Here is a 26,020-nt window from a genome sequence, read left to right as displayed (position 1 = left end):
TAGGTTACGTTCTTTAGTTTTTGTCAACATTCTCATTACTTCCGTCCTAGTTGTTTCAGTCCCATTAATTTAGTCTTACTGTTCTCCCTCCCCCGCCCCCAAACTTCTCATCTATACTTTAGAGTAACTGTTGTCTGTTTGGTCTCATGTGGATAATTTTTAAAAGAGCACAGTTTCTCAAGGGTGAAATTCTTTACTTTTTGACCTAACCTGCTATTTAGTTAAAAGGTACTTTCAGGGGATAATTTCTGTTCAAGGTTTAAAGAGTATCTCAGGGCGATCGTCTTGGGAATCCCTCCAGTCTCAGTGGGTCCAATAAGTCTGGATTCTTTGAGAATTTGAAGTTCTGTGCCTCATTTCTTTCAGGATCCATCTGTTGTGACCCAGATTAGAACATTGTGTAATGATAACTGGGCACCATCTAATTCATCTCGTCTCAAGGAAGAGGAGGCCGTGGTTCATGGAGATAATTAGTCCTGTATTCCCACCCCTTCTCTGATTCTTAGATTTTCTTCATTCTCTATTTCTCCAGATGAATAGAGACCAGTAGTTGTATGTTAGAGGACTGCTCAAAAGCATTTAAGACCTCAGATGCCACTCACCAAACTAGGATGTAGACCATGAACTTTATTAGCTGTGAGTTTTTTGTAGATGCTCTTTATCAGGTTGAGGAAGTAGTCTTCTATTCCCAGTTGTTGAGTGTTTGTGTCATAAATGGGTGTGGAGATATATTTTTGAAGTAATGTACTTACTGAAAAGTTGCAAGTACAGTACAAATAATTTTTTTCCATGCATTTGAGAGTAAGCTTCCAATTTGATGCCCTATCGTTCCCTAATTCTTTAGTGCGATACCCTGTAAACAGGGACACTCATATAATCACCATGTAAACAACAAAATCAGGACATTGAAATAGGTACATTACTACCATTTTAACTTCAGACCCATTGAAATCCCACCGGTTGTCCCAGTAATATCCTTTCTGTGAAAGGATTCAGTTCAGAATTTGTGTTGCCTTTGTTGCCTTTATTTGTATCTCTTTAGTCTTCTCAGACTCAACAGTTCCACAGTCTCTACTTGGCCTTTTGTGACCTTGACTCTTTTGAAACTTACAAACCAGTTACTTTGTAGCGTGTCCCTTAGTTTGGGTTTATCTGATTGTTCCTCATGATTAAATGCAGGTTATGTGTCTTTGGCAGGAATATCACAAAAGTCAAGCTATCTACGTTCTCCTCATTGCATCTTGCCAGGTGGCGCCTAACCTTGATTTGTCCTTTACTGATGGTACGCACTTTGATCTCTTTAAGGTAGTTCCTGTCAGGCTTCATCATAAAGTTACTCTTTTTTCTTTTATCATGATTATCTTCTGAGGAGGTACTTTAAAAATATGTAAATATAATGTTCATGAAATTTTCAGTTTATTCATTTGTATCAGAATGGATTTATGGTGTCCTATTTTATGTAAAGGGTTTTAATCCATTACTATCGTTATTTATTTTGGTGCTTAAATTGTCCCAGATAAGAGCAGTGGGAGTCCTTTCAGGCTGGCTTCTATATCCTTTTGACATGTCCCCATTACTCTTTGAGCACTTTGTTCCAGGCCTATCTTGTACTTTCTCTGCCCCAGCCCTGACATCAACCATTTCTCTAAGGAGCCTTGGTTCCTTTTACTGGAGAATAAAATTGAGAATCCAGCTTCTGGGTGCTAGGTATATTCGTTGCTGTTTTAGGAGTGAGGGTTGTACTCCCAATCCTTAGCGAACAGAGCTAGGAAATACATGTATACATATAAGTATGTATTATATATATATGAATACATATGTGTATATATGTATGTGAGTATATGTAAATATACACACAACCACATATTTACATTTGTATTTAATTCTCTATCTGCACATATGTATTGAAAACCTTGAGTTCACACACATATGTCCAATTCCAATCCAAAATTTCATAGTTCATTTTAGCTTTTTTTCCTTTCCATATTTGTAATTCCTTTCCCTGACAGCAAGGACTCTTTCTCGTTTTCCTTAATATATATACTTATTTGACCCACCCTCCTAAATGTAACCAATATCCCATCACTCCTGCCATCCCCTTCCCTTTGAGGTACTTCTCAGGCTCTGACACCCCTTGCCAGGCTGCCTGCGTGAGCACTTGCTCTCTTCATTTTGTTTGAACTTAGATACCCTGCTCGGGCTTTAGAACCCACTTGCTGGGCCACCGAGGGACAAGGATACCCTCCTCAGCTGCCTTAGGAATGGGGATCTTTTTAGCCTTTATTTTAAATCCCCTTAAAATTTGTAAGTAGAGCTGGTAGAAAAGGGGATGGGTGAGCACGTACTCAAAAACAGTGCCTCTCCTTTCCCTTAACGTGTTCTGGTTGGTGGCTGTAAAACAGGTGCTGTAAGGAATGGGGAATCTTAAGTACAGGGTGGCTGTTGGATTTAAATTTATAACCATTTATTTGGGAAATCCTTGGAAACTCCACAGGGCAGTTCTACTCTGTCCTATAGGGTCGCTATGAATCGGAATCGACTCAACAGAATGACTCGACGGCAGTGGCTAGTGGCTGTATGTGGGAAAAAGTATATGTGTATAAAGATATTTTCTGGAAGGAAATATATAACAATGTGTTTATCTCTGGATGGTGGAATCTAGGTAATTTGTATTTTCTTCCTTTTACTTTTTTTTTTTTTTAATATTATCTGCATCTAGCATAGGAAACATCCTTTTTTTATACAAGTAATTATGAAAATAAGCAAAGAAAACTTAAAACAAGTGCTTCAGACTCCCAGGTCAGAGAACTTTTGCTTAATAGTCCTGAGGTAAGGAACAAAAAATACTAAAATAGTATGTGTTCTTATTCTTAGGAAAGCCTTTGATAAGCATTTAGATTTTTCTACCTTTGGCCTTTAGTAGCATAGAATCCTGGCACCATTAGTCATCTTCTCCAATGTAGTATAGACATCCCTCCACATTAACTTTTGTTTGTGGGGGTATTTAAAATTTTTAACATTTAAAATTTTAACAGTTTTTATTTGAATTTCAGACTTACAGAAAAGTTACAAAAAATCACAGTTTTCTTAAATCCCTCACCCACTTCCCCTAATGTTAACATCTTACGTAATTATAATTATCAAGAACAAAAAATTACTACCTTTCCCTTTGTAGTTGAGAAAAATCTCAGGGGAGATACTTTGGGATTATACACATTCTGTTTTGCCTGAAACTTTGTAGCATCCACCGGTAGATCTTGTCTGCGACCTTGATTACTGGGTGTCTTAGCTACCTGGTGCTGTGTTAAAAAAAAAAAAAACCCAAGGGAGCAGCTTTAAAGAACTGATATTTATTGTCTCAGAGTTTTGAGATTTTTTATTACATTATTTTTAATCTGTATTTGTCAGAACCCTGGGAGCCTTGTATCACTGCCGCTGGAGGTCCCTGAGGTGATGTTGGTTCTCTGATCTCTGCCTCTCTTGAACCACAGTACATCAGTTTTATGAATCCGGCTTCCATAAGATTTAAATGGAAGAAAGACTACTTCATCTTTTAAAAAGAGTTTGAAAACCACATCATGAAGTAGCCTCTGCTTGAATATACGGCAGCATAGTGCTTCTGACTTGTCCTAGGCAGTGAAGACTCTTCTGTTAGCTTGTTTCCGTAACCATCTATTGTTCTCCTTACAACTCCCGTCAATAAGCTGGACTATCTGAACATTGCTTATGTGGGTTGGTCATAGTATTGTGGAAGAGTCCATTCTGATACAGATCCATTTGGGCCTGGATGAGAATGCAGATCGTTATTCTTTGGCTTGCATTGCTACTGAGATTCTGGAGCCACACTGCCTGGGACCGGAATCGTGGCTCTGTCACTTGTCTCCCCTCTTCAAGCCTCTGTTTCCTCATCAGCAAAATGGGGACGATAACAGCACCTACCTCTCAGGTTTGTGATGAGAATTAAATGAGGAAATGTGTGTGTAAAACATCCACTTATCACTGTCTCTAGCATATAGTAAGTGTTCAATAAATATGAACTAATAATATCAGTAATAATGCTGCCATTACTGTGAAGAGGAGCAAGTATTATGTATTTGTTTTTGTTTCTGGATGGAATAGCAAGGGTATAATTTCAAGCTTGTAGGCACGTAGCTGCACAGAGGGCTGGGGGTGCCTTTTCTTCAACGTTTATATCTAAATAAGGAAACAGAATAGCATGTGGGGTAAAGAGAATCTAGGCCACTTCCTAAACTACCTGAAGTTCTCATCCTATGTGTAGGAATGAATGGAGTCTAAAATTGATAGCAACATTTGGCCAAACCATATCAGGTCAGCAAGTGAGTGAGGAAGTAGATTTTGGATTAGGCTTTGGGTTCTAGTCTATTGTCTGCTTAAAGCTTTCACGTTACACCACAGACCATTTAAAACTTCTTAAAGAAATTGCTCCAGTTGTGAGCCAACAATCTTGTGTGTGTGTGTGTGTGTGTGTGTGTGTATTAGGTGAAAGTTTACAGAGCAAATTAGATTTCCATCTGATAGTTGTACATAAAGTATTTCATGGCCCTGGCTTCATTCCCCACAGTGTGTCAGTACTCTCCACATTTCCGCCCTAGATTCTCCGTTTCCTTTTGTCCTGATTTTCTACCCCTTCCTGCCTTCTTACTTTGCTTTTGGCAAATATTGCCCTTTTGATCTTATATAATCAATTGTTCTAAGGAGCACTTTCCTCTTGGGTATTATTATTTTATGGGCTTCTCTATCAAACTGGATTCTTAAGGGAACCAAACAGTCTGCAAGAACAGTAGATGGAAATGGAGTCCAGGGTTGTTTTTTTTTTTTTTTTTCAATCAGCCATTTTATATTGGGGTGTAGACCATCCAAGTTAACAAAAACAACAATAACAAAAAATGTTCAGTTTGGGCTTATAAATTTAGTAAACAGAGCCTAGTACATTCAAGTCTAGTACTGAAGAAAGAATATCTTCTCAAAGATTCTTTACTGTACAGAAAAGTATAGTATACCTTCATAGGTAACCATAATCAAAATTGCAAATCAAATTGTAAATATCTTCCTAGAGATTTATAATCTCTGTACAGAAGATAATCTTGGTGGAGTGGTTAAAAGCATGGTGCTTTTTTGTCTAGTGACTTGGGTTGGAATCTTAGTTCTTCTATTTAATGCCTGTATGGCCCTCAGCAAATGATTTTTCTAAACTTTAGTTTTCCCATCCAAGAAAAAATGGGAATAATAGGATCTAAAAAAAAAATGAGTTCATTAGGAATTCCCATAAAGAGTTTATGCTGTGCAAGATAATTGACTGAGCATTCAGTAAGGGTCTGTCCTACTGCGCTGGCTGTTGAGGCTGATCCCTTTACTGTGCACTAGATTTTTACTCATGGACAAGCTTTCTGCAAAGTTCCTCCCCTCTTCCCTTGTCATCAATTTTTCTCCTCTTCAGTTAAGCTTTTCCTGGTTTGGATTGAAGAAAAAAAAAAAAAAAGGAGTTTAATGTAGATACCAAAACCAACCAAACCCACTGCCGTCGAGTCGATTCCAACTCATATCAACCCTGTAGGACAGAGTAGAACTCCCCCATAGAGTTTCCAAGGAACTGCCGACCCTTTGGTTAGCAGCCGTAGCACTTAACCACTATGCCACCAGGGTTTCCTTAATACAGATAGCTTTCTATATTTTGAAGAAACTGTCTCTTGTGTTTATTTTAAGTGGATAGAATAGGTTGCAGTGGTTCTCATCTATTATTTTTGGGTATTAAAATCAGAATGGTAACCAGATTCTTTCATCCTCGGCACTATTGACATTTTGGGCCGGGTAATTCTTTGTTGTGGGGGACTGTCCTGTGCATTGTGGAGCCCTGGTGACATAGTGGTTAAGAGCTCGGCTGCTAACCAAAAGGTCGGCAACTCAAATCCACTAGCTGCTCCTTGGAAACCCTATGGGGCAGTTCTATTCTGACCTATAGGGTCGCTATGAGTTGCAACCGACTCGACAGTACCTAACAAGAGCGACATCCTGTGCATTGTAGGATGCTTAGCAACATTCCTGGCCTCTATTCACTAGGTGCCAGTAACATCCCTCAGTTATGACAGTCAAAAATGCCACCCAAACCAAACCTGATGAGCCATCAAATTGATTCCAATTCATAGCAACCCTATAGGACAGAGTAGAACTGCCCCATAGGATTTACAAGGATTCAAACTGGTTGATCTGAACTGCTGACCTTTTGGCTACCAGCCTAGCTCTTAACCACTGTGCCGCCAGGGCTCCCTATTGAGAACCACTGACAGTAAACATTGGCTCACTTGTAACAGTTATAAAGGGATAGTTATTACCTGTTTTTCTGATAGGTTTTATAAAGTACCGCCTATTACCAATTGTCCAGTAAATGTTTTTGACCCCTGGAGATGACAATACACAGTTGGAATTTGCATTACTATGTGTTAAGAATGCTAGTAATAGTCTGGTGGTTATCAAAGTGGTCTGTGTGCATCTCATCCCCGTAAGTAAGACCCTAATAATAATGATGATGATATTACCATTTGTGAGTGCCTACTATGTACTATGTACTAGACACTGTGCCCTGGTGAAGTTTATTTAAACCTATTTTAAAGGAGAAACCTTGTGAAGGTTGCCCAAGTCCTGTGCAACTTTAGGTGCCTCTGTCAATTTAATGGGACCATGTGAACATTTCACCTGATTCTTGGCAGGCAAAATTAGATGAGGCAAAAAAGCCTATTTTGACAAGAAGAGTTCAATACTATACATGATCTGACCAGCAAAAGGATTACTTGATAAAGGCCGGGGTAGCAGGGCAGCGGGAGCATATAAGTACCGCACACAGACAGCGAGTGGCCGGTGAATCAGTGTGGGCATGGAGAAATTGCATCAAGATTCTGAGTGATCATACTGAGGCAGAGTACAGGTGGTTAGCACAGGCATGGGCCCAGGCCTTCAGAGACTTGAATAATGAAGTTTCCAGAACCAGCGTTGTCTAAGGGGGGCAAGATTCTTTTTCCGTCAGAAGCAGAGTGTACGTATGGATGAGACTGAGCCCTCAAGTGGAGATACACCCCTCTGTACAGAATATGAGTGCTTATGGTTTGTTTTGCTTGGGGGGATCTTGAGAGAATTGGTTACAAATTGATAACCCTTCCTAGTCTGTGATATGAATTATTCTTTAGAGATCATTACAAGGATCTTTGGGCTGTCCTTGCTGTTCTGGGATTGTGAAACATCTACAAGGAAAATGACTCATCTGTAAAATTAATCCTGAGTTTGTAGAAATGTTAACTTTACACAGTATTCTTTCTGTTTTGTTTTAAAATAAAAAACCTGTCTAATTAAAATTCTAGGTTAGAAGTTGTTTGATGTAAATGTTGAAAATTGTTGAGGGAAAAATGCTGTTTATTCAAAGTTTAATAATTTTGTATTTATTTGGATTATATCCAGTGCTTGTCACTCTTAATTGGTTGCCGGGAGTATCAAGCTTTTTTTTCCAACTATTTTTAAATCTTAACTGGGGTCCAGAGTACGTAATTACTGAAAGCTAGTTTTTAAATCATGTAATAAATAATTAACTTGAGTTGAAAGATTTAACATACTTTATTATTAACATTATTAAGTCGACTCAGGCTGTACTTACATGGACCTCCTACTTCCTGTGGCCAATATATCATCAATAGAAATAATTGTTCAGGACACACCTGAAAAGGTTTAGATAATTATCACATTAATTGGACTATTATTTCTTAGCGAGCCTTCTTAGTTTAGCACCTGTTTGGTATGGATAGCTACTTCGCAGTATCCAAGAGATATAAACCCACTGCCGTCGAGTCTGTTCCAACTCATAGGGACGCTATAGAACAGAGTAGAACTGCCCCGTAGAGTTTCCAAGGAGCACCTGCCGGATTTGAACTGCTGACCTTTTGGTTGGCAGCCGTAGCACTTAACCACTACGCTACCAGGGTTTCCTCCAAGAAATATAGTCTTGAGTAGTTACTTTATATATCTTCCTTCCCCTTTTATTTTACAAAACTTTTTTATTGAAATATAAGAGTCCAGCTCGATGATTTTTTACAAACTAGACATACTTGTTTAACCAGCACCTAGATCATGAAACAGAATATGACCAGCACCCCCAGAAGCTCCCCTCAGACTCCCTTCTAATCACTGCCCTTCTCCTTAAGGGTAACCACTATCCTGACATAACAGAACAAATTGATTTATCTGTTCTTGTACTTTATATAAATGAAAGGGTACAGTATTTACTCTTTCATTCAATGTTATATTAGTGAGATTCATTATTGTGCTTTGTTCTACATTTTTCATTTCAGTTGCTGTGTAGTTTTCCATTGTGTTATTATAGTACAATTTGTATCTTTGCTATTGATGGAGATTTGATCATTTCCAGTTTGGGTAATTATGAACAGTGTTGCTGTGGAATATACAAATGAATTTATTTGGGGTATATATCTAATACTGGAATTGCCCTGGTGGTGCAGTGGTTAAACGTATGGCTGCTAACCAAAAGGTTGGCAGTTTGAATCCACCAGCCGCTCCTTGGAAACCCTATGGGATAGTTCTACTCCCGTAGGGTTCCTATGAGTTGGAATCAACTCGACAGCAGTGGGTTTGGTTTTGGTTTGTTGTCAGCTTTAAAGGAGTTCCCTGGTTGGTACAAACAGTTAAACACTCAACTACTAGCTGAAAGGTTGGTGATTCAAACCCACCTAGAGGCTCCCTGGAAGACAGGCTTGGTGATCTGCTTCCAGAAGGTCACAACCTTGAAAACCCTATGGAGCACAGTTCTACTCTACAACACATGGGGTCACTATGAGTCTGAATTGACTCGACAACAACTAACAACAATTGTCACCTTAATGGATACCGCCCGTTTTCTAAACCAATTCACATTCCCACCAGCAATGTGTGAGAGTTTGGTTTGTCTACGGTTTCTCTGACACTTGGTATTTTCCTTCTTTTTCATTTTAGCCATTCTGGTAGATATGTGGAAACCTTGGTGGCGTGGTGGTTAAGTGCTACTATGGCTGCTAACCAAAGGGTCGGCAGTTCGAATCTGCCAGGTGCTCCTTGGAAACTATGGGGCAGTTCTACTCTGACCTATAGGGTCGCTGTGAGTGGGAATCAACTCGACAGTACTTTGTTTGGTTTTGGGTTTTGGTAGGTATGTAGTGGTATCTCAGAAAATCTCTTGTGGGGAAAATCATTTGCACATTTGGGGCCTCTTGGGGCTTTGAACCTGTCACACCAGGCTTGTGTGGCCATCGAGGCGTCGCCAGTTTCTCTTTCCCCAGGAGAGTCCCTCTGCTTGGGCCAAGCATGAGCTTCAGTCTGTGTTCAGAATTGGCAAACACACCCAGAGGAGAAAACAGCTGATAATCACCAGCTTACCTCAGAGGGCTGTGCGCTCTCTGAAATTCCAGTTCATCTAATCTTCATTGCTTCCACACTCTCCAAAATCTTTGAAGATGTGATTTTTGTAATTTATTTGGCTTTTTTTTTTTTTTTTTGGATGTTGAAACTGAAGTATTAGGTTGCCATGGCCTACCGTATACTATGTAGTAGGGAAAGTTGTCAGTACATTCTTGGGATTTTCTATATGCACATTTATGTCATCTGTGAATAATGTTAGTTTTTACATGTTTTATTTTTCTTTCTTTATTGGATTGCTACCAATCCAATGTGATTGTGGTATCCTTGTCTTGTTCTTGATTATGGAGGAGAGAAAGAATGTTGTGGGGCATGGTATTAGTTTACCATTGAGTATGATAATTGCTGCAATTTTTGTAAATATTCTTTCTCAGATGAAATAGAAACTAGTTTGCTGAAAAAAATGTTTTAAATATGAACGGTTGTTGAATTGGTTAAATAGTTTTTCTGCATCTACCAAGATTATTATATAATTTTTCTCCCTTGTTTCTGTTAATGTGGTGTAATGTATACTTTTGAAAAATAAGTTGCCTATAATCCCACCATGTCTGCCATAGTAATTATTTTTATATTCCCTTTCATGCATAAGATAATTCTATACAATTGCCATCCCACTCGCTCTTTTTAATCTTGCTGTACATTTAATCCTGGCATATGTTTTCCTTTTTATGAGCAATGCATAGTAGAACAGTATGATAGTTTTCAGCTCAGGGATGCCTTTGGGAGACTAAAAGCACTCTTTTAGGCTCGTTCTATTACCTATCTCTGTTTGCTATGGGGAGAAAGGAATAAAACTGAAAACTTTTATGGGAGCATTTCTTCTTTTTTTTTTTTTATAATTTTTATTGCGCTTTAAGTGAAAGTTTACAGATCGAGTCAGTCTCTCACACAAAAACTTATATACACCTTGCTACATACTCCCAATTACTCTCCCCTTAATGACACAGCAAGCTGTCTCCCTCCACTCTCTCTTTTTGTGTCCATTTTTCCAGCTTCTGACCCCTTCTACCCTCTCATCTCCCCTCCAGGCAGGAGATGCCAACATAGTCTCAAGTGTCCACCTGATCCAGGAAGCTCACTCCTCACCAGCATCCCTCTCCATCCATTGTCCAGTCCACTCCATGTCTGAAGAGTTGGCTTTGGCAATGGTTCTGTCCTGGGCCAACAGAAGGTCTGGGGGCCATGTCCACCGGGGTCCTTCTAGTCTCAGTCAGTCCATTAAGTCTGGTCTTTTTATGAGAATTTGGGGTCTGCATCCCACTGCTCGCCTGCTCCCTCAGGGGTTCTCTGTTGTGTTCCCTGTCAGGGCAGTCATCGGTTGTAGCCAGGTACCATCTAGTTCTTCTGGTCTCAGGATGATGTAGTCTCTGGTTCATGCGGCCCTTTCTGTCTTTTGGGCTCGTAATTACCTTGTGTCCTTGGTGTTCTTCATTCTCCTTTGATCCAGGTGGGTTGAGACCAATTGATGCATCTTAGATGGCTGCTTGCTAGCGTTTAAGACCATGGGAGCATTTCTTTTGATTTACTTTAATTCTTTTTTTTATAGTTTTTGTTATTTGGGATCGTAAGGGAGGAGAGACCACCAGTTGTCTGACAGTTAATGTACTGTGGTGTCCTGTGTGCTACTGTGATGCTGGAAGCTATGCCACTGTTATTTCAAATACCAGCAGGATCACCAATGGTGGACAGGTTTCAGCAGAGTTTTCAGACTAAGACAGACTAGGAAGAAGGACCTGGACTCTTCAGACAAGGATTCGACTGGACTGTAAGATAGAAAATGATACTGATGAGGAGTGGACTTCTTAGATCAAGTAGACACATGAGACTATGTGTACAGCTCCTGTCTGGAGGGGAGATGTGAAGGCCAAGGGGGACAGAAGCTGGCTGAATGGACACGGAAACACAGGGTGGAGAGAAGGAATGTGCTGTCTCATTAGGAGGAGAGCAACTAGGAGTATACGTTGTTGTTGTTGTCAGGTGCCGTCGAGTCGGTTCCGACTCATAGCGACCTTATGCACTACAGAATGAAACACTGCGCGGTCCTGAGCCATCATCACAATCGTTGTTATGCTTGAGCTCATTGTCGCAGCCACTGTGTCAGTCCTCCTCGTTGAGGGTCTTCCTCTTTTCCTCTGACTCTGTACTCTGCCAAGCATGATGTCCTTCTCCAGGGACTGATCCCTCCTGACAACATGTCCAAGTATGTAAGACGGAGTCTCGCCATCCTTGCTTATAAGGAGCATTCTGGTAGTACTTCTTCCAAGACAGATTTGTTCATTCTTTTGGCAGTCTGTGGTATAGTCAACATTCTTCGCTAACACCACAATCAGAGGCATCAATTCTTCTTCAGTCTTCCTTATTCATTGTTCAGCTTTCACATGCATATGATGTGATTGAAGACACCATGGCTTGGGTCAGGCACACTCTGGTCCTCAAGGTGACATATTTGCTCTTCAACACTTTAAAGGGGTCCTTTGCAGCAGATTAACCCAATGCAATGTGTTATTTGATTTCTTGACTGCTGCTTCCATGGCTGTTGATTGTGGATCCAAGTAAAATGAAATCCTTCACAACCTCAATCTTTTCTCCATTTATCATGATATTGCTCGTTGGTCCAGTTGTGAGGATTTTTGTTTTCTTTATGTTGAAGTGTAATCCATACTGAAGGCTGTGGTCTTTGATCTTCATTAGTAAGTGCTTCAAGTCCACTTCACTTTCAGCAAGTAAGATCCTTTTTTTTTTTTCCTTCTCATTTTGTGGCACAACTCAAAATGAGAAGAAACAGAAGTATATAGCAAGGTGTATATAAGGTTTTCTATGAGAGACTGACTTGATTTGTAAACTTTCACTTAAAGCACAATAAAAATATATATTTTTAAAAAAAGGACCTGGAGATACACTTATAATGGCTAGTGAAAACCTTATGAATAGCAGCAAAACATTGTCTGACACAGTGCCAGAAGATGACCCCCTCAGGTTGGAAGGCACTCAAAATACTACTGGGGAAGATATGCTTCCTCAAAGTAGAGTCAACCTTAATGACATGGATGGAGTAAAGCTTTTAGGACCTTCATTTTCTGATGCAGCATGATTCAAAATGAAAAAGAAACAGCTGCAAACATCCATTAATAATTGGAGTGTGGAATGTACTAAGTACGAATCTAGGAAAATTGGAAGTGTCAAAAATGAAATGGAACACTTGATGATAGATATCCTAAGCAACAGTGGGCTGAAATGGATTGGTATTGTCCATTTTGAATCAGACAATCATATGGTCTACTGTGCCGGGAATGACGAATTGAAGAGGAACGGAGTCACATTCATTGTCAAAAAGAACATTTCAAGATCTACCTTGAAGTACAGCGCTGTCACTGATAGGATAATATCCATACACCTACAAGGAAGAGTGATTAATACTACTATTATTCAAATTTATGCACCAACCACTCATGTCAAAGATGAAGAAATTGAAGATTTTTACCAACTTCTGCAATCTGAAATTATTAAAACGTACAGTCAAGATGCATTGATAATTACCGGTGATCGGAATGTGAAAGTTGGAAACAAGAAGCATTACTGTTTGGAAAAGAATGCCTTGGTGATAGAAACGATGCTGGAGATCACATGATAGAATTTTGCAAGATTAATGACCTGTTCATTGGAAATACATTTTTTCAACAACATAAACAGTGACTGTACACGTGGTTCTTGATAATATGCTGCCTCCTGAAATGGTTGCATGTCAACCATTTCTTTTTGGTACAGCAACTCTGTGTATTCCTTCCATCTTCTTCTGATGCTTCCTGTGTCATGCAGCATTTCCTGGGTAGAATCCTTCAGTTTTGGAAGTTGAGGCTCGGGTTTATTCTTCAGTTCTTTCAGCTTGAGAAACGCGGAGCATGTGCTTACCTTTTGGTTTTCTAACTCCAGATCTTTGCACATTTCATTATAATACTTTACTGTGTCTTCTCAAGACATCCTTTGAAATCTTCTGTTTAGCTATGTCATCATTTCTTCTGTTTGCTTAAGCTACTCTTCCTTCAGGAGTCTCTTCTGACATCCATTTTGGTCTTTTCTTTCTCTCCTGTCTTTGTAATGATGTTTTGCTTTCTTCATGTATAGATGTCCTTGATGTCATTCCATAACTCATCTGGTCTTTGGTCGTTAGTGTTCAGTGAGTCAAATCTATTCCTGAGATGATCTCTAAATTCAGGTTGGATATACTCAAAGTCATGTTTTCGTTCCAAGGTCATATTTTGGCTCTGTGGTACTCAGGGTTGTATTTTGACTCTATGGTACTGAGGGAAGAAGTCCAACCTGCACTGAAGGGATTGGCGAAAAACAAGACTCCAGGAATTGTCAGAATACCAACGGAGGTGTTTCAGCAGACGGATGCAGCGCTGGAGATGTTCACTTGTCCATGCTAAGAAATTTGGAAGACAGCTACCTGGTGAACCGACTGGAAGAAATCCATATTTGTGCCCATTCCGAAGAATGGTGATCCAACAGAATGCAGAAGTTATTGAACAATAATATCACACAAGTAAAATTTTGCCGAAGATCATTCAAAAGCAGTTGCAGCAGTACATCAACAAGGAACTGCCAGAGGTTCAAGTCAGATTCAGAAGAGGACGTGGAATGAGGGATATCACTGTTGATGTCAGATAGATCTTGACTGAAAGCAGAGAATACCAGAAAGATGTTACCTGTGTTTTATTGACATGTGGATCATAACATATTAAGGGTAACATTACAAAGAATGGGAATTCCAGAACACTTAATTGTGCTCATGAGAAACCTGTACATAGACCAAGAAGCAGTAGTTAGAATAGAACAAGGGGATTCTGCGTGGTTTAAAGTCAGGAAAGGTGTGCTTCAGGTTTGTATCCTTTCACCATACTTATTCAATTTGTATGCTGAGCAGTTAATCCGAGAAGCTGGATTATATGAAGAACAGGGCATCAGGGTTGGAGGAAGACTCATTAGCAAACCTGCAATATGCAGATGACAAACCTTGCTTGCTGAAAGTGAAGAGGACTTATTGATGAAGATCAAAGACTGTAGCCTTCAGTATGGATTACACCTCAGCATAAAGAAAACAAAAATCCTCACAGCTGGACCAATACGCAACATCAAGACAAGGAGAGAAAATACTGAAGATGTCAAGGATATTTCATTTTACTTGGATCCACAATCAATGTCCATGGGAGCAGCAGCCAAGAAATCAAATGACATGTTGCATTGGGCAAATCTTCTGCAAAAGACACCTTACGGTGTTCAAAAGCGAATATGTCACTTTGAGGTCTAAGGTGTATCTGACCCAAGCCATGGTGTTTTCAGTCACCTCATATGCATGCGAAAGCTGGACAATGAATAAGGAAGACCGAAGAAGAGTTGACACCTTTGAATTATGGTGTCGGTGAAGAATATGCTTACACCGTGGACTGACATAAGAATGAGCAAATCCATCTTGGAAGAAGTACGGCCAGAATGCTACTTAGAAGCAAGGATAGTGATACTTTGTCTCATGTACTTTGGACATGTTATCAGGAGGGACCAGTCCCTGGCGGAGGACATAATGCTTGGTAAAGCAGAGGGTCAGCGAAAAACAGGAGGACCCTCGATGAGATGGATCGACACAGCGGCTGCAACAGTGGGCTGAAGCATAGCAGCAATTGTGAGGATGGTGCAGGACCAGGCAGTGCTTCATTCTGTGGTACATAAGGTTGCTATGGGTCTGAACTGACTCGCAGGCACATTAACAAGGGAGGAGAATAGGATTAGGGAAGGGCTGTAGGGGTGGGGGTGGTAACCAGGCATTTTGGAAGACAGCAGTGTATAATTTCCTTAAGCACCACCTCCTGCTCCTCTCCTTCCCCCGCTTCCTCTTTCTCTGTAGTTCCACCTGCTTCACAAGTCAACTGTGTCACTGCCCCTGGGCAAGTTCCTTAACCACTGAGCTTTGGTTTCTTCATCTGCAGTTTAGGAGGATGACAGTTGGCAACTGCTGTAACTTGCCACTTAGAATGGAAAATTAAATGAGCAGTTTATAAAGCATATGGCATTTTTTTTTAAATGGGAGTAATTGTTAGGATTAGTTTTATACAGGTAGTGGCATCTACCTTACATTTTTTAACAGCCTGAAGGCTACTTGTGGAAGGAGGAGACTTGTGAAATACCCAGGGTTCCCAGACTACAACTGTGAGAGGCCTGTAGTTAACTATATGACACCAACCAACATCTGTTGCCGTCGAGTCGATTCTGCCTCATAGCAACCCTATAGGACAGAGTAGAACCACTCCATAGGGTTTCCAAGGAGCGACTGGTGGATTCAAACTGCCAACCTTTTGGTTAGCAGCTGAGCTCTTAACCATTGAGCCTCCAGGGCTCCAAGTAGGTGACAAGAAGTATAAAATGGAGGTTTTGTTCATTTGCCCAAACCTTTATGAAGTCTCTATAAAGTGTTCTATATTAAGCTTTTCTATCTCTTTATATTGGACCCCATGTAGGAGGGTAGAATCCCAAATTATTTTTAGAATTAACAGCCATTGATATATATGCACCAAAACTAAAAATTTACAATAGCACTCTCCAAAATGATACTGCTGTAGGATTCTTTTAGATTGTAACCCCTCCCTAACTCATTTAAGGGTTTGTTTGTTGATTGTAACCTCCTTTACAGAGGGCTAGGAACTGAGTTAGAACAGCCAACATTCTGCCTAGAACAAAGGCAAAGCATCTAGTCATGGAAAACTAGGGTTTAATTGACAGGATTTTAGCTTCTACCTCCTTTTATGATCTAGGTGATGTATGAAATGACATATAACTGTCCCTATAGCTTTTTTTTTTTTTTGTAGCTGAAGGATTATTTGTTCAGCATACAGGTTGAATAAGTATGGTGGAAGGATACCCTGATGCATACCTTTCTTGGGTGGCTCAGGACCAGGCTGTTTTGTTCTGTTGTACGTAGGGTCGCTATGAGTTTGAACCAACTTCATGCACCTGACAACAATGTAACCGAGGGCCCATGGATAGATGGTTTCCAGAGACGTGTCATTTTTTAGGCTAAGTAACATTAATAGTACTTGGGAATATGCTGTTTTAAACTATGTTGATCTATTGAGGCAGCCTAGGGCTCATACCACCACCACCTTGACATTATCTCTGCCTCCTAAGGGGAAGAAAGGATGTTTTGTGGTGTGATTCTGAACCCCCATGTGTTTTTCCCTCTGGCATTCAGGAGTGCCAAGGGCCTCAAAGTCTGCTTATGGTTTTGGGAGTGGGTGGGTGGATTCCACAGAAGGGAGGGTTTAATTTGTAATTTAACTATTAGCATGATCACTCACTTCTTCTGGTTTATAGGTCACCATTTCTAAGTCAAAGGAGTCCTGGTTGCGCAATGGTTAAGTGCTCAGCTGCTAACTGAAAGATCAGTAGTTCCAACCCACCAGCAGCTCCACTGGGAGAAAAGACCTGGCGATCTGCTCATGTAAAGCTCACAGCCTGGGAAACCAAACCCTATGGGGCAGTTCTGCTGTGTTACATGGTGTTGCTATGAGCCAGAATGTACTTGATGGCACACAGCCACAGCAACATTTCTACGTCAGGTGTCACTTTAAATTTTTAAGGGGCTACAGAGGGGTGGTAGCGATCAAAAGGCAAAGTAAAATTTCCCAATCTGCTATTAAATTGTGAGAAAAAAAGATGAGAAAGAAGACTGCAAAAAAGGTCATCTGGAGAAAAGATTGTTTACATAATAAAATTACTTCTTAGTATGAGAATTTGGAAATGACCTTCTGTTCGGGGGATTTGCTTTTCAAACCTGTGATTTAGGCCTACACGTCTAGATAAATTTCCATGATCTTTAAGTGGAGGTTCTGGCTGTAGTTCTATGAACACCAGTTTTCTGTAATATTCCTCATGCATTTCCTACCTACAGGCCTTTGCTCATTTATTCCTTTCTACTTTGATTGTTCCCTTGTCTTTTATTATGCATGCTTCTACTCACCTCCTCCGTCTCCCCTACTGACAGGATTAGGTGCCTCCTTTCATTACTTCCATAGTGCCCTGGGACTACTTTGTCATCACACTTAAAAGATAATGACCTATTTTCATACATGTCTGTGTCATTAGTCTGGGTTCCTTCAGAGCCAGGGCTGTGGCATATTCATCTTTGTAACTAACATGCCTGGTGCAGTGCGTGGACCTTAATAGGCCTCCTTCAATTTGCTTGGGTATGGGGGGTGGGAGTGGACACGGGCCTGGGATTTAAGTGCTGAGCTCTAACTGTAACTTTTTATTCTACAGTCGTGGGCATTAAACTGACCTAGCTTAGTGTCCTCATACTTAAGATGAGGATTTGAACCAGCCCAGCATGGTACTACCCCATCTGGGGATCGTGTTAAAATGCAGATTCTGGCGCTAATGGCTCTTCCAACTCTTACCTTCTGTGATGATAGCTATTCTTTTTTATCTTAGACAAAATTATTAAATGTTATAATTATTAAACGCTCCTCCAGTGTATCGGAACGCTGAAAACTGACAGTTCTGTGCCTTACTATGCGGTTTCCAGTGTATGATAATGTCCCTAAAATTGAAGTGATTGCTCCTAAAATTTTGACTTGACAGGTTAAAGATACCAAATAAATGGGAAAGCATTTGAGTAAGTGCTAGCTTGTCATCTAAAATATCAAAATGCTTGCTTGTTCTGGGTTTGGTGCTTATTGGAGAACATTTGCAATAAATAAAAGTACTCTGGAAGTTTGTATGTTAATGAGGGAGCTGAGATGAGTAGACATGTGATCTCATGAGTATAAATACCGAGACTGGCAAGCTGTTGGTGAATTTATCATCATCATCAGAGGAGGAGGAGTTCCTGATTGTTTTCTTCAGATCTCCAGGTGAGAATCAATTCATCGTAAGAAGTGTTGACAGATATGCTGTAGGTAAAGCCAGACTGTACCTATTGGATATGGATTACTGGCAATGGCCTTGTTTGAAATTTTTGTTACTGTTTCTTTTGGCTCTGACTTCCTCAGGAAGTAATGATATTTGGTTTGGGAGTATTGGCAGCTTGGAAATTTATAGCTGCCCTTGATCCTGTATACAAATGTCTAAAAGTAGATGGACTAATTTTTGTTTGACTTAGAGAATAAAATCATATCTTTATTGTCAACAAAACCAGGGATATTAATCAGGCGCAGCTTCAGTGTCCAGATGAATTATATCCATGCCTGTGAGGGACTCTGATAATTTGTAAATGGGTCTTACTGGGCTGGGAACTCTACCTGCATTCTTCTCTCCATTTTAACATTTAAATATTCTCAAGAAAATTAAAATCAGGACAAGGAAAGTTGAACTCTGAAAAAAAAGTACAGAATGTAGCCTACAGTTGAGGGTGGTTATCTTTAAAAAAAAAAAAATTAGATTTTTTACTTCCCACAGAATAAGACAGAGTTTCTCCTGCCAAAGGGAGCTGTGTTTCGTGGAGCTGTGGACTGGACAATTTAAAGCTCCATTATTAGTAGGAACACATTTTAATAATTTGTAACCCTGGGTTCCCCAAAATCAAACTAGCTCAGGTTAAGTACAGTAGAGAGAGTTGGGCGTAAACTATGGTGATAGAACCAGAGTAGCTTTTGGCTTCAGCTCCCACATAGTAGGACCCACCACTAGAACCTCAACCCCGTGGGAAGCGTAGGCATTCGCTGTGGTGCGCACGCAGAACTTTCTTACTGCTGCCTTTTCATGCTGCTCTTCAGGCCTTGGGGGTCTTATTGGAGGCTGCCCCATGCTTTAATCTTAATGTTGCTGCTAGGTTGGAATTAATTTTTTAAAATAGCAATTTATATTGGACCTAAATTAAGGTTTTTGAAACCAAGTACATACTGAAGGCATGTGTTGCAGTGTAAACAGATTGTTCTTTCGAAAAGACCTGAACAAGGGTGAAAGCCTAGTTGTAAAAAGTGAGACCTTTGGTTCCAATAAGGACTGTTACTTGAGGTTCCTTTGCCCCTTTTTGGAGACTCGGATAGACCAACGTAGACAAAGGTAAAATCTACCCAACTCTCAAAAACATACCCCAGACTGTGGAAAAACCCTTCAGCCAGCACCCCTGCAGGATTCTGTGTGATGGAAGTCCTTTCCCATCAGGAATTCTAGGCTTTCTAGAGAAGAAAGGAGAGGACTATCAGAGGAAGCCAGAGGGGGCCTTCGTAAGAGAACTTAACTGTCATCTGTTAAGATCACTGTACTGTTCCTGTTCTGGCATTCAGCTCTTCACTGCATTACAAAAATTACTTGGGGCCCTTCCAGCTTTTTGTTTGTTTTATGTCCGTGCTTTTGCTGCCTTCATAGGACAGCCCAGGTCCCTTATTTTGTGTTAGGACTTCTCAGGATTGTTCCTTATGGGGGGTTGCTGTGTTCTGACCATGTACATATCAGACCATGAGTTCCAGATCTGCCCTATCTTTGAATATCATCAGATTGAGGAGTGTTTTGGCTGACGTCAATAATAATCTTTACACAACCTGTCCTCTGAGGTGCCTCTGGGTGGGTTTGAACTGCCAAACCTTTAGGTAGTAGTCGAGCACTTAGCCGTTTGTGCCATCCAGGGACTCCAAAACCAAAAAAAAAAAAAAAAAACCAAACCCATTGCCTCGAGTCGATTCCAACTCATAGCGACCCTATAGGACAGAGTAGAACTGCCCCATACGGTGTCCAAGGAGCGCCTGATGGATTCGAACTGCCGATCCTTTGGTTAACAGCCATAGCTTTTAACCACTACACCACCAGGGTTTCCAGGGACTCCATAAATTCCATAATTCCAAAGATGAAGTTATCCCAGTAAAAGCCAACTGGACTTTTCTTTCCCTTAATCTCCAGAGTTTTTTTTTAACACACAAAATAAAGATTTTATCCAAAATAATTGTATGCCCATTTGTGTCCCCTCTAATTTACCTTTGGAGGCTTGGTGGTGCAGTGGTTAAGAGCTTGGCTGCTAACCAAAAGTCAGTAGTTCGAATCCACAAGCCACTCCTTGGAAACCCTGTGGGGCAGTTCTACTCTGTCCTATAAGGTTGCTATGAGTCAGAATTGACTTGACGGCAATGGGTTTTGGTAATTTACTTTTAAGGAGCCCTTATGGTGCTGTGGCTAAGTGCTCGCTGCTAATTGAAAGGTACGGTGGATCGAACCACCAGCCAGTCTGAAAGAGAAAGATGTGGCATTCTACAGGGCAGTTCTACTCTGTCCTAGAAGGTAGCTGTGAGTTGGAATCAATTCAATAGCAACGGTTTAACTATATTTCAGGAGCCCTGGTGGCACAGTGGAAACCCTGGTGGCGTAGTGGTTAAGTACCACAGCTGCTAACCAAAAGATCAGCTCTTCGAATCTGCCAGGTGCTCCTTGGAAGCTCTATGAAACAGTTCTACCCTATCCTATAGTGTTGCTGTGAGTTGGAATTGACTTGATGGCAGTGGGTTTGGTTTTTTGGTTTGGTGGCACAATGGTTAAGTGCTCGGCTGCTAGCTGAAAGACTATTGGTTCAAACTCATCAGCCACTTTGCAGGAGAAAGATGTGGCAGTCTGCTCCTGTAAAGATTACAGCCTTGGAAACCCTATGTGTTCTGTTCTTTCCGACAGGGTTGCTATGAGTCGGAATCGACTCTATGGCATCGGGTTTAATTTACCTTTAAATTTGGATCAGTGTCAGATAATGTTTTTGTCTTCCAAATGAGAAGCCAGTGTGCTAGCGCAGGGCTATTTTTCCTCTACAGTTTTAGATATGTTTTTTGGTTTACCTGATTGGTGTTTTCCCCTGCTAATAAATTTTTTTTTTTTTTTTTAATATTAGCAGGCTCAGCTTCTTTTCTCTAAAATATGTGCAAAAACAGTTATCGATAATTGAAAACTCAGTTCTAGACCAGCACAGTTATGGCCCAGCCCATGGCCCAACCCACCCTGTCTCAAGTCCCCCATCCATCTGCTCTCCTAAATAAAAATATGGCTCCACAAAAACAATATTGTTACCATTTCTCTGAAAGAATGAGGGGTAAGAGAGAGAAGAGGAGTAATTTACACCTTGTAGATCAGCTATAAAAGTTTTCCTCCTGGCATTTTTTTATGTGATGATGTATTATATGGGTTTGCTTGATGTTATTCTTTTTCCTTTTAAAAAAAAATAGTCATAATCCAACAATAAGTAACTTTTTTATTTGTTCCAGTTTCCAAAAAAAGACTTACAGCAAAATGAATAATCCGGCTATCAAGAGAATAGGCAATCACATCACAAAATCTCCTGAAGACAAGCGAGAATACCGCGGGCTAGAGCTGGCCAATGGCATCAAAGTACTTCTCATCAGCGATCCCACCACAGATAAGTCATCAGCAGCACTTGATGTACACATAGGTACAATTTAAAATTATGAATTAAGCATTGTTCAGTTTCACTGACCTAATGTTGACCTTTATTAGAGCAAATGAAGATGCGGTAGTTACTAGTTCACGCTGAGATACCTTACTTTGTATCATAGTCCTGTACAGCTACTGGTAAACTACAGTTGTCGAGTAATTATACATTTACCAAAGACATCTTGTTACGTTCCCACCTGGAGGAACCAAGCAGCAAGGAAATTCACTCCTATCCTTTATAGTAATCGTTCTATGTTTTCATTTTGTAGATGTAATAATACTATATTTCTTAGATTTTTATGTACACATTTGTTCCACATTCAGTATTGCTTTAAGCAGCTTGCTTCTTATGTATATGTAGGTTTAGTGGGCCAGTGATTTTTTTCCTCTTTTGAAAAGTTTTTGTTTTTATTTTAAAATTTTATTTTGTCGTTGTTGGTTGCCATTGAGTCGATTCTGACTCACTGCAACCCTGTGTATGCAGATTGCCACACCTGTCTTCCAAGTGCCTCTGGGTGGGTTCAAACTGCCAACCTTTCTGCTAGTAGTCAAGCGCTTACCCATTTGCGCTACCCAGGCACTCCCTTATTTTATTTTAGGTTAGTATTTTAGAATTGAGGAAACGAGGTAATAACCATCATATACTGAACATGTAACTATTGGCAGATAAAATGCAGAGTGCTTTGCAAATACCATCTAATTTAGTACTCACACTCTCTAAGATAGGTATTATCTGCAACACATAGGAGAAATGATTGAGGCGAGATGGATAAAGTAATATGATCAAAGTTTCACAGCTAGTAGAGCTGCTAAACCCCAAACCCATGCTCTTAGCACTGTGCTACATGGTCTTCTGCAATAAAATGTTTAAGAGCTAGAAGGTTTTGTCCCTGTGGAACACTGAATTCAATTCTTTTTTCCCTTTAGTGTAATGTATGAGGAAACTAGTGTCCAGAAATGTTAAGTAATTTGCATAAGGTCACCAAGTGATTAAATGTCAAGAGCTGGGGCTAGAATTTGGATCTTGTGACTCATAGTTTACCTTCTACATAATGCCATTTTAGAGCTGCCTGTATTAGTTGGTTGGTTGGAGCTGGCATGCTCATAGGAGTTCCAAATTATCTGTAATTCACCTATACTTAGTAGCTTTTCACATAGCAAAATAGTTTATATGTATATGTTTTCTCTTTCAGGTTCGTTGTCGGATCCTCCAAATATTGCTGGCTTAAGTCATTTTTGTGAACATATGCTATTTTTGGGAACAAAGAAATACCCTAAAGAAAATGAATACAGCCAGTTTCTCAGTGAGCATGCAGGAAGTTCAAATGCTTTTACTAGTGGAGAGCATACCAATTACTATTTTGATGTTTCCTATGAACACCTAGAAGGTGCCCTGGACAGGTAGCACTGAATATCCTATGAATTATCCAACTTTGTGCACTTATCCCATTCATCATCATCATCATCATTATAATTGTTTTTACAAAGATATCTTCAGAGTTTTATAGTTTAACAAAAGATATTTTAGGGTTTTTTTTTTCCTGTGTTTTCTGGAAAAAAAAATGTGATGTCATGTATTTATTTTGTAGTAGAGGAAGAATAATGGCATGATTTTAAATGAGCCTTCAGGCCTACAAAATACTTTATTGACTTATAAAATTCTCATCAGCCCTTCCCATTCTAACTGGTGTTAATATGAAATGGGTGTGGGACAAAAACATCAGTAACCTAAGGAAATACTGTGATAGTGCCCTGGATCTCTTTTCACATGCATTTCCTGTTCTGCATTTCCTTGCTTCTCAAGGATACTTAGTGGATACAGAATTTCTTGTCCTGCTGTTTTAACTCTGGGGACATTCTGAAAGTACTTTCTGGAGCAAGCTCCATTAGGCCAATTTAATATCTTGGGCAATTTCTTAAACAGCTAACCATTTCTAATTTTTTGTTGTATCAGTGATATGATTCATCATTCAAAGTATCATTTTTCCTTTGTGAATTTTTATAGTTTTCTGTTACCAAGAAAGTGTAATTCTGCAGCTTTTTGATATGTCCATAGTGAAGTTTAACTTGGCACCCTTAGTCATTTCCAGCTCTATTTGCTTATTTATATTAATAATAGTTAATATATTTTTAAAAACCTAATAAGTTGCATTTATTCATTAGAACAAAGACTATTAACAGGGTTCAGGATACATGACTGGGTCACCCTAGTCTGTTTTTTACTTATTTGTATCATATGTTTTAATTCTGAGACAGCAGCTTTGAGGCGTAATGATCTTTTATATGTATTCCCAGAAGACTTCCATTAATGAGTTCCCTGGGATCATACACCGAACTTAATTTCCTGCCTTACAGATGCTACAGTAGATGTTCATATAAAAGATCTCTGTATGATGGAGCATATCTATTACTTAGCTCAGTAAAAAAACTACTTGCATAAAAGCATCCTTTAAAAAATTGATTGTACTGTGTCATAAACATGACTTTTTTTCTGGGCCTATCCAGCTATGATATGTAGCTACTAAGCACCTTTCCCAGGCTGAATGTATTGAGGTAGGTAAAAGGCATTACATGTCCAGAAAAATCTGTTTTCGTACATCTTTGATTCCATACTCCAGATAGATGGAATTTGCCTTTGAATTGGTATGTGTAAAGTACTTAGAACAGTATCAGTTCATTTATGTGCTTAAAATAGATATCAAGTAATGATAATGGCCTTCTTGACAGCTGGACTGTGAGGCAGTAGCTGAGATGTTTATAGACCCAAGAGTCTCTTAGGCCAACTAAATGGTAGTCTCATTCAGAGCCTCTGCTCTTGACTCTGTCTGAAACCTGGGTCCTGTTTTTGTAAGATGGGATCTAAAGTTTAGATTTACTACATGAATCGTGACTTAAATTGCAAACTAACGTAGGAGAGTTACTTTACTAATTAAAGGTACTTTAGTTCAACTTTGGTACTATTATTAAAGAATATCCTCAAGAAAAACTTGTTGGTTACTTCAGTTAGAGTCATATACCATTGTATTTATCGAATCACTGCTTTGTTAAATAATTTGTACCGTATCTCTTACTATTTCATGAAAGACCATAATCATGCCTTAAACTACTGTGAAATACTTGAGATTTTTTCCTCCATTATTTTTTTTTCTACTGAGTTTGTTTGTTTTCCTCCATAAGAGGAAAAAACTGAGTTTTTTTGTTTTCCTCCATAAGAGGAAAAAACTGAGTTTGTTTGTTTTCCTCCATAAGAGGACAAAAAAATTCAAATAGAGCCTTTTAAAAGTAGGTCACTTACCTTGTCCTAAGGTGCCTGAGTCCTAGTGAAATTACACTTTGCAATTTAAGATTTATTTGCCTAAAAACTCTCACCTGCCTTTTCCTTTTTTTTTTTTTTGGAGAATTAGCCCCACATGACAAAGTTTTTCATAGTCATGCAAAATTGAAATCTTAAATAGCTTGCTGCTGTTTCCATAAGTCTGCCTTGACTTTTTGGTGTTAGTCTTTTTATTTATATTTTCACTAATTATTTAGCATCTCCAAGGTAGATGACTTCTCTGAGTTTAATTACGTCCAATATTATACTTGTTTCTTAGAACTTTATATTCTTTTTTTCTTAGTAGCAGTGGTAGTTTTTTCTGACATTATAGAATTCATGTTTCCTATCTAAGTTTCAAAATACTATTTAAAAAGGACACTCTTAAAATAACAGCTTTCTAGTTAATTATGTTTTACACCCTTAGATTTGCACAGTTTTTCCTGTGCCCCTTGTTTGATGAGAGTTGCAAAGACAGAGAGGTGAATGCAGTTGATTCAGAACACGAGAAGAATGTGATGAACGATGCCTGGAGGCTCTTTCAGTTGGAAAAAGCTACAGGGAATCCCAAACATCCCTTCAGCAAATTTGGAACAGGTTTGTCAACCGCGGCTTTCGTGCATTAGTTCTCCCTGCCCTCATTTAAACCATGGCATCTTTGCACAGTACTTCATTTTATAGTTCAAGATGAAAGTTTTCACAACTCCCCATTCCTATCTACTCCATTCTTTTTTAACTCCTACTCTGGAGCTGAAAAGTGATTGTTATACCACTGTTACCTCCTGTATTATTTCTTAAACCATGCCCCTACACTTATGTGTTACCTGT

General features: G+C 39.5%; 1 protein-coding gene across 2 annotated transcripts in view; it reads left to right on the top strand.

Annotated features, from left to right (window-relative positions):
• The window catches only part of IDE (insulin degrading enzyme), a 113,820-nt gene that overhangs the window by 22,652 nt on the left and 65,148 nt on the right, over nucleotides 1–26,020 (top strand). For both annotated transcript variants that reach the window (XM_049855715.1, XM_049855714.1), the window contains exons 2-4: nucleotides 21,693–21,877; nucleotides 23,073–23,280; nucleotides 25,620–25,789. In XM_049855715.1, the coding sequence (XP_049711672.1) occupies nucleotides 21,693–21,877; nucleotides 23,073–23,280; nucleotides 25,620–25,789 (563 nt within the window). The remainder of the gene's footprint in view (nucleotides 1–21,692; nucleotides 21,878–23,072; nucleotides 23,281–25,619; nucleotides 25,790–26,020) is intronic.

The sequence above is a fragment of the Elephas maximus genome, chromosome 16 (assembly GCF_024166365.1).
Source record: "Elephas maximus indicus isolate mEleMax1 chromosome 16, mEleMax1 primary haplotype, whole genome shotgun sequence".
Taxonomy (NCBI): Eukaryota; Metazoa; Chordata; class Mammalia; order Proboscidea; family Elephantidae; genus Elephas; species Elephas maximus.
The sequence above is the reverse complement of the archived record's forward strand: the minus strand, read 5'-3'. Positions and strand labels throughout refer to the sequence as shown.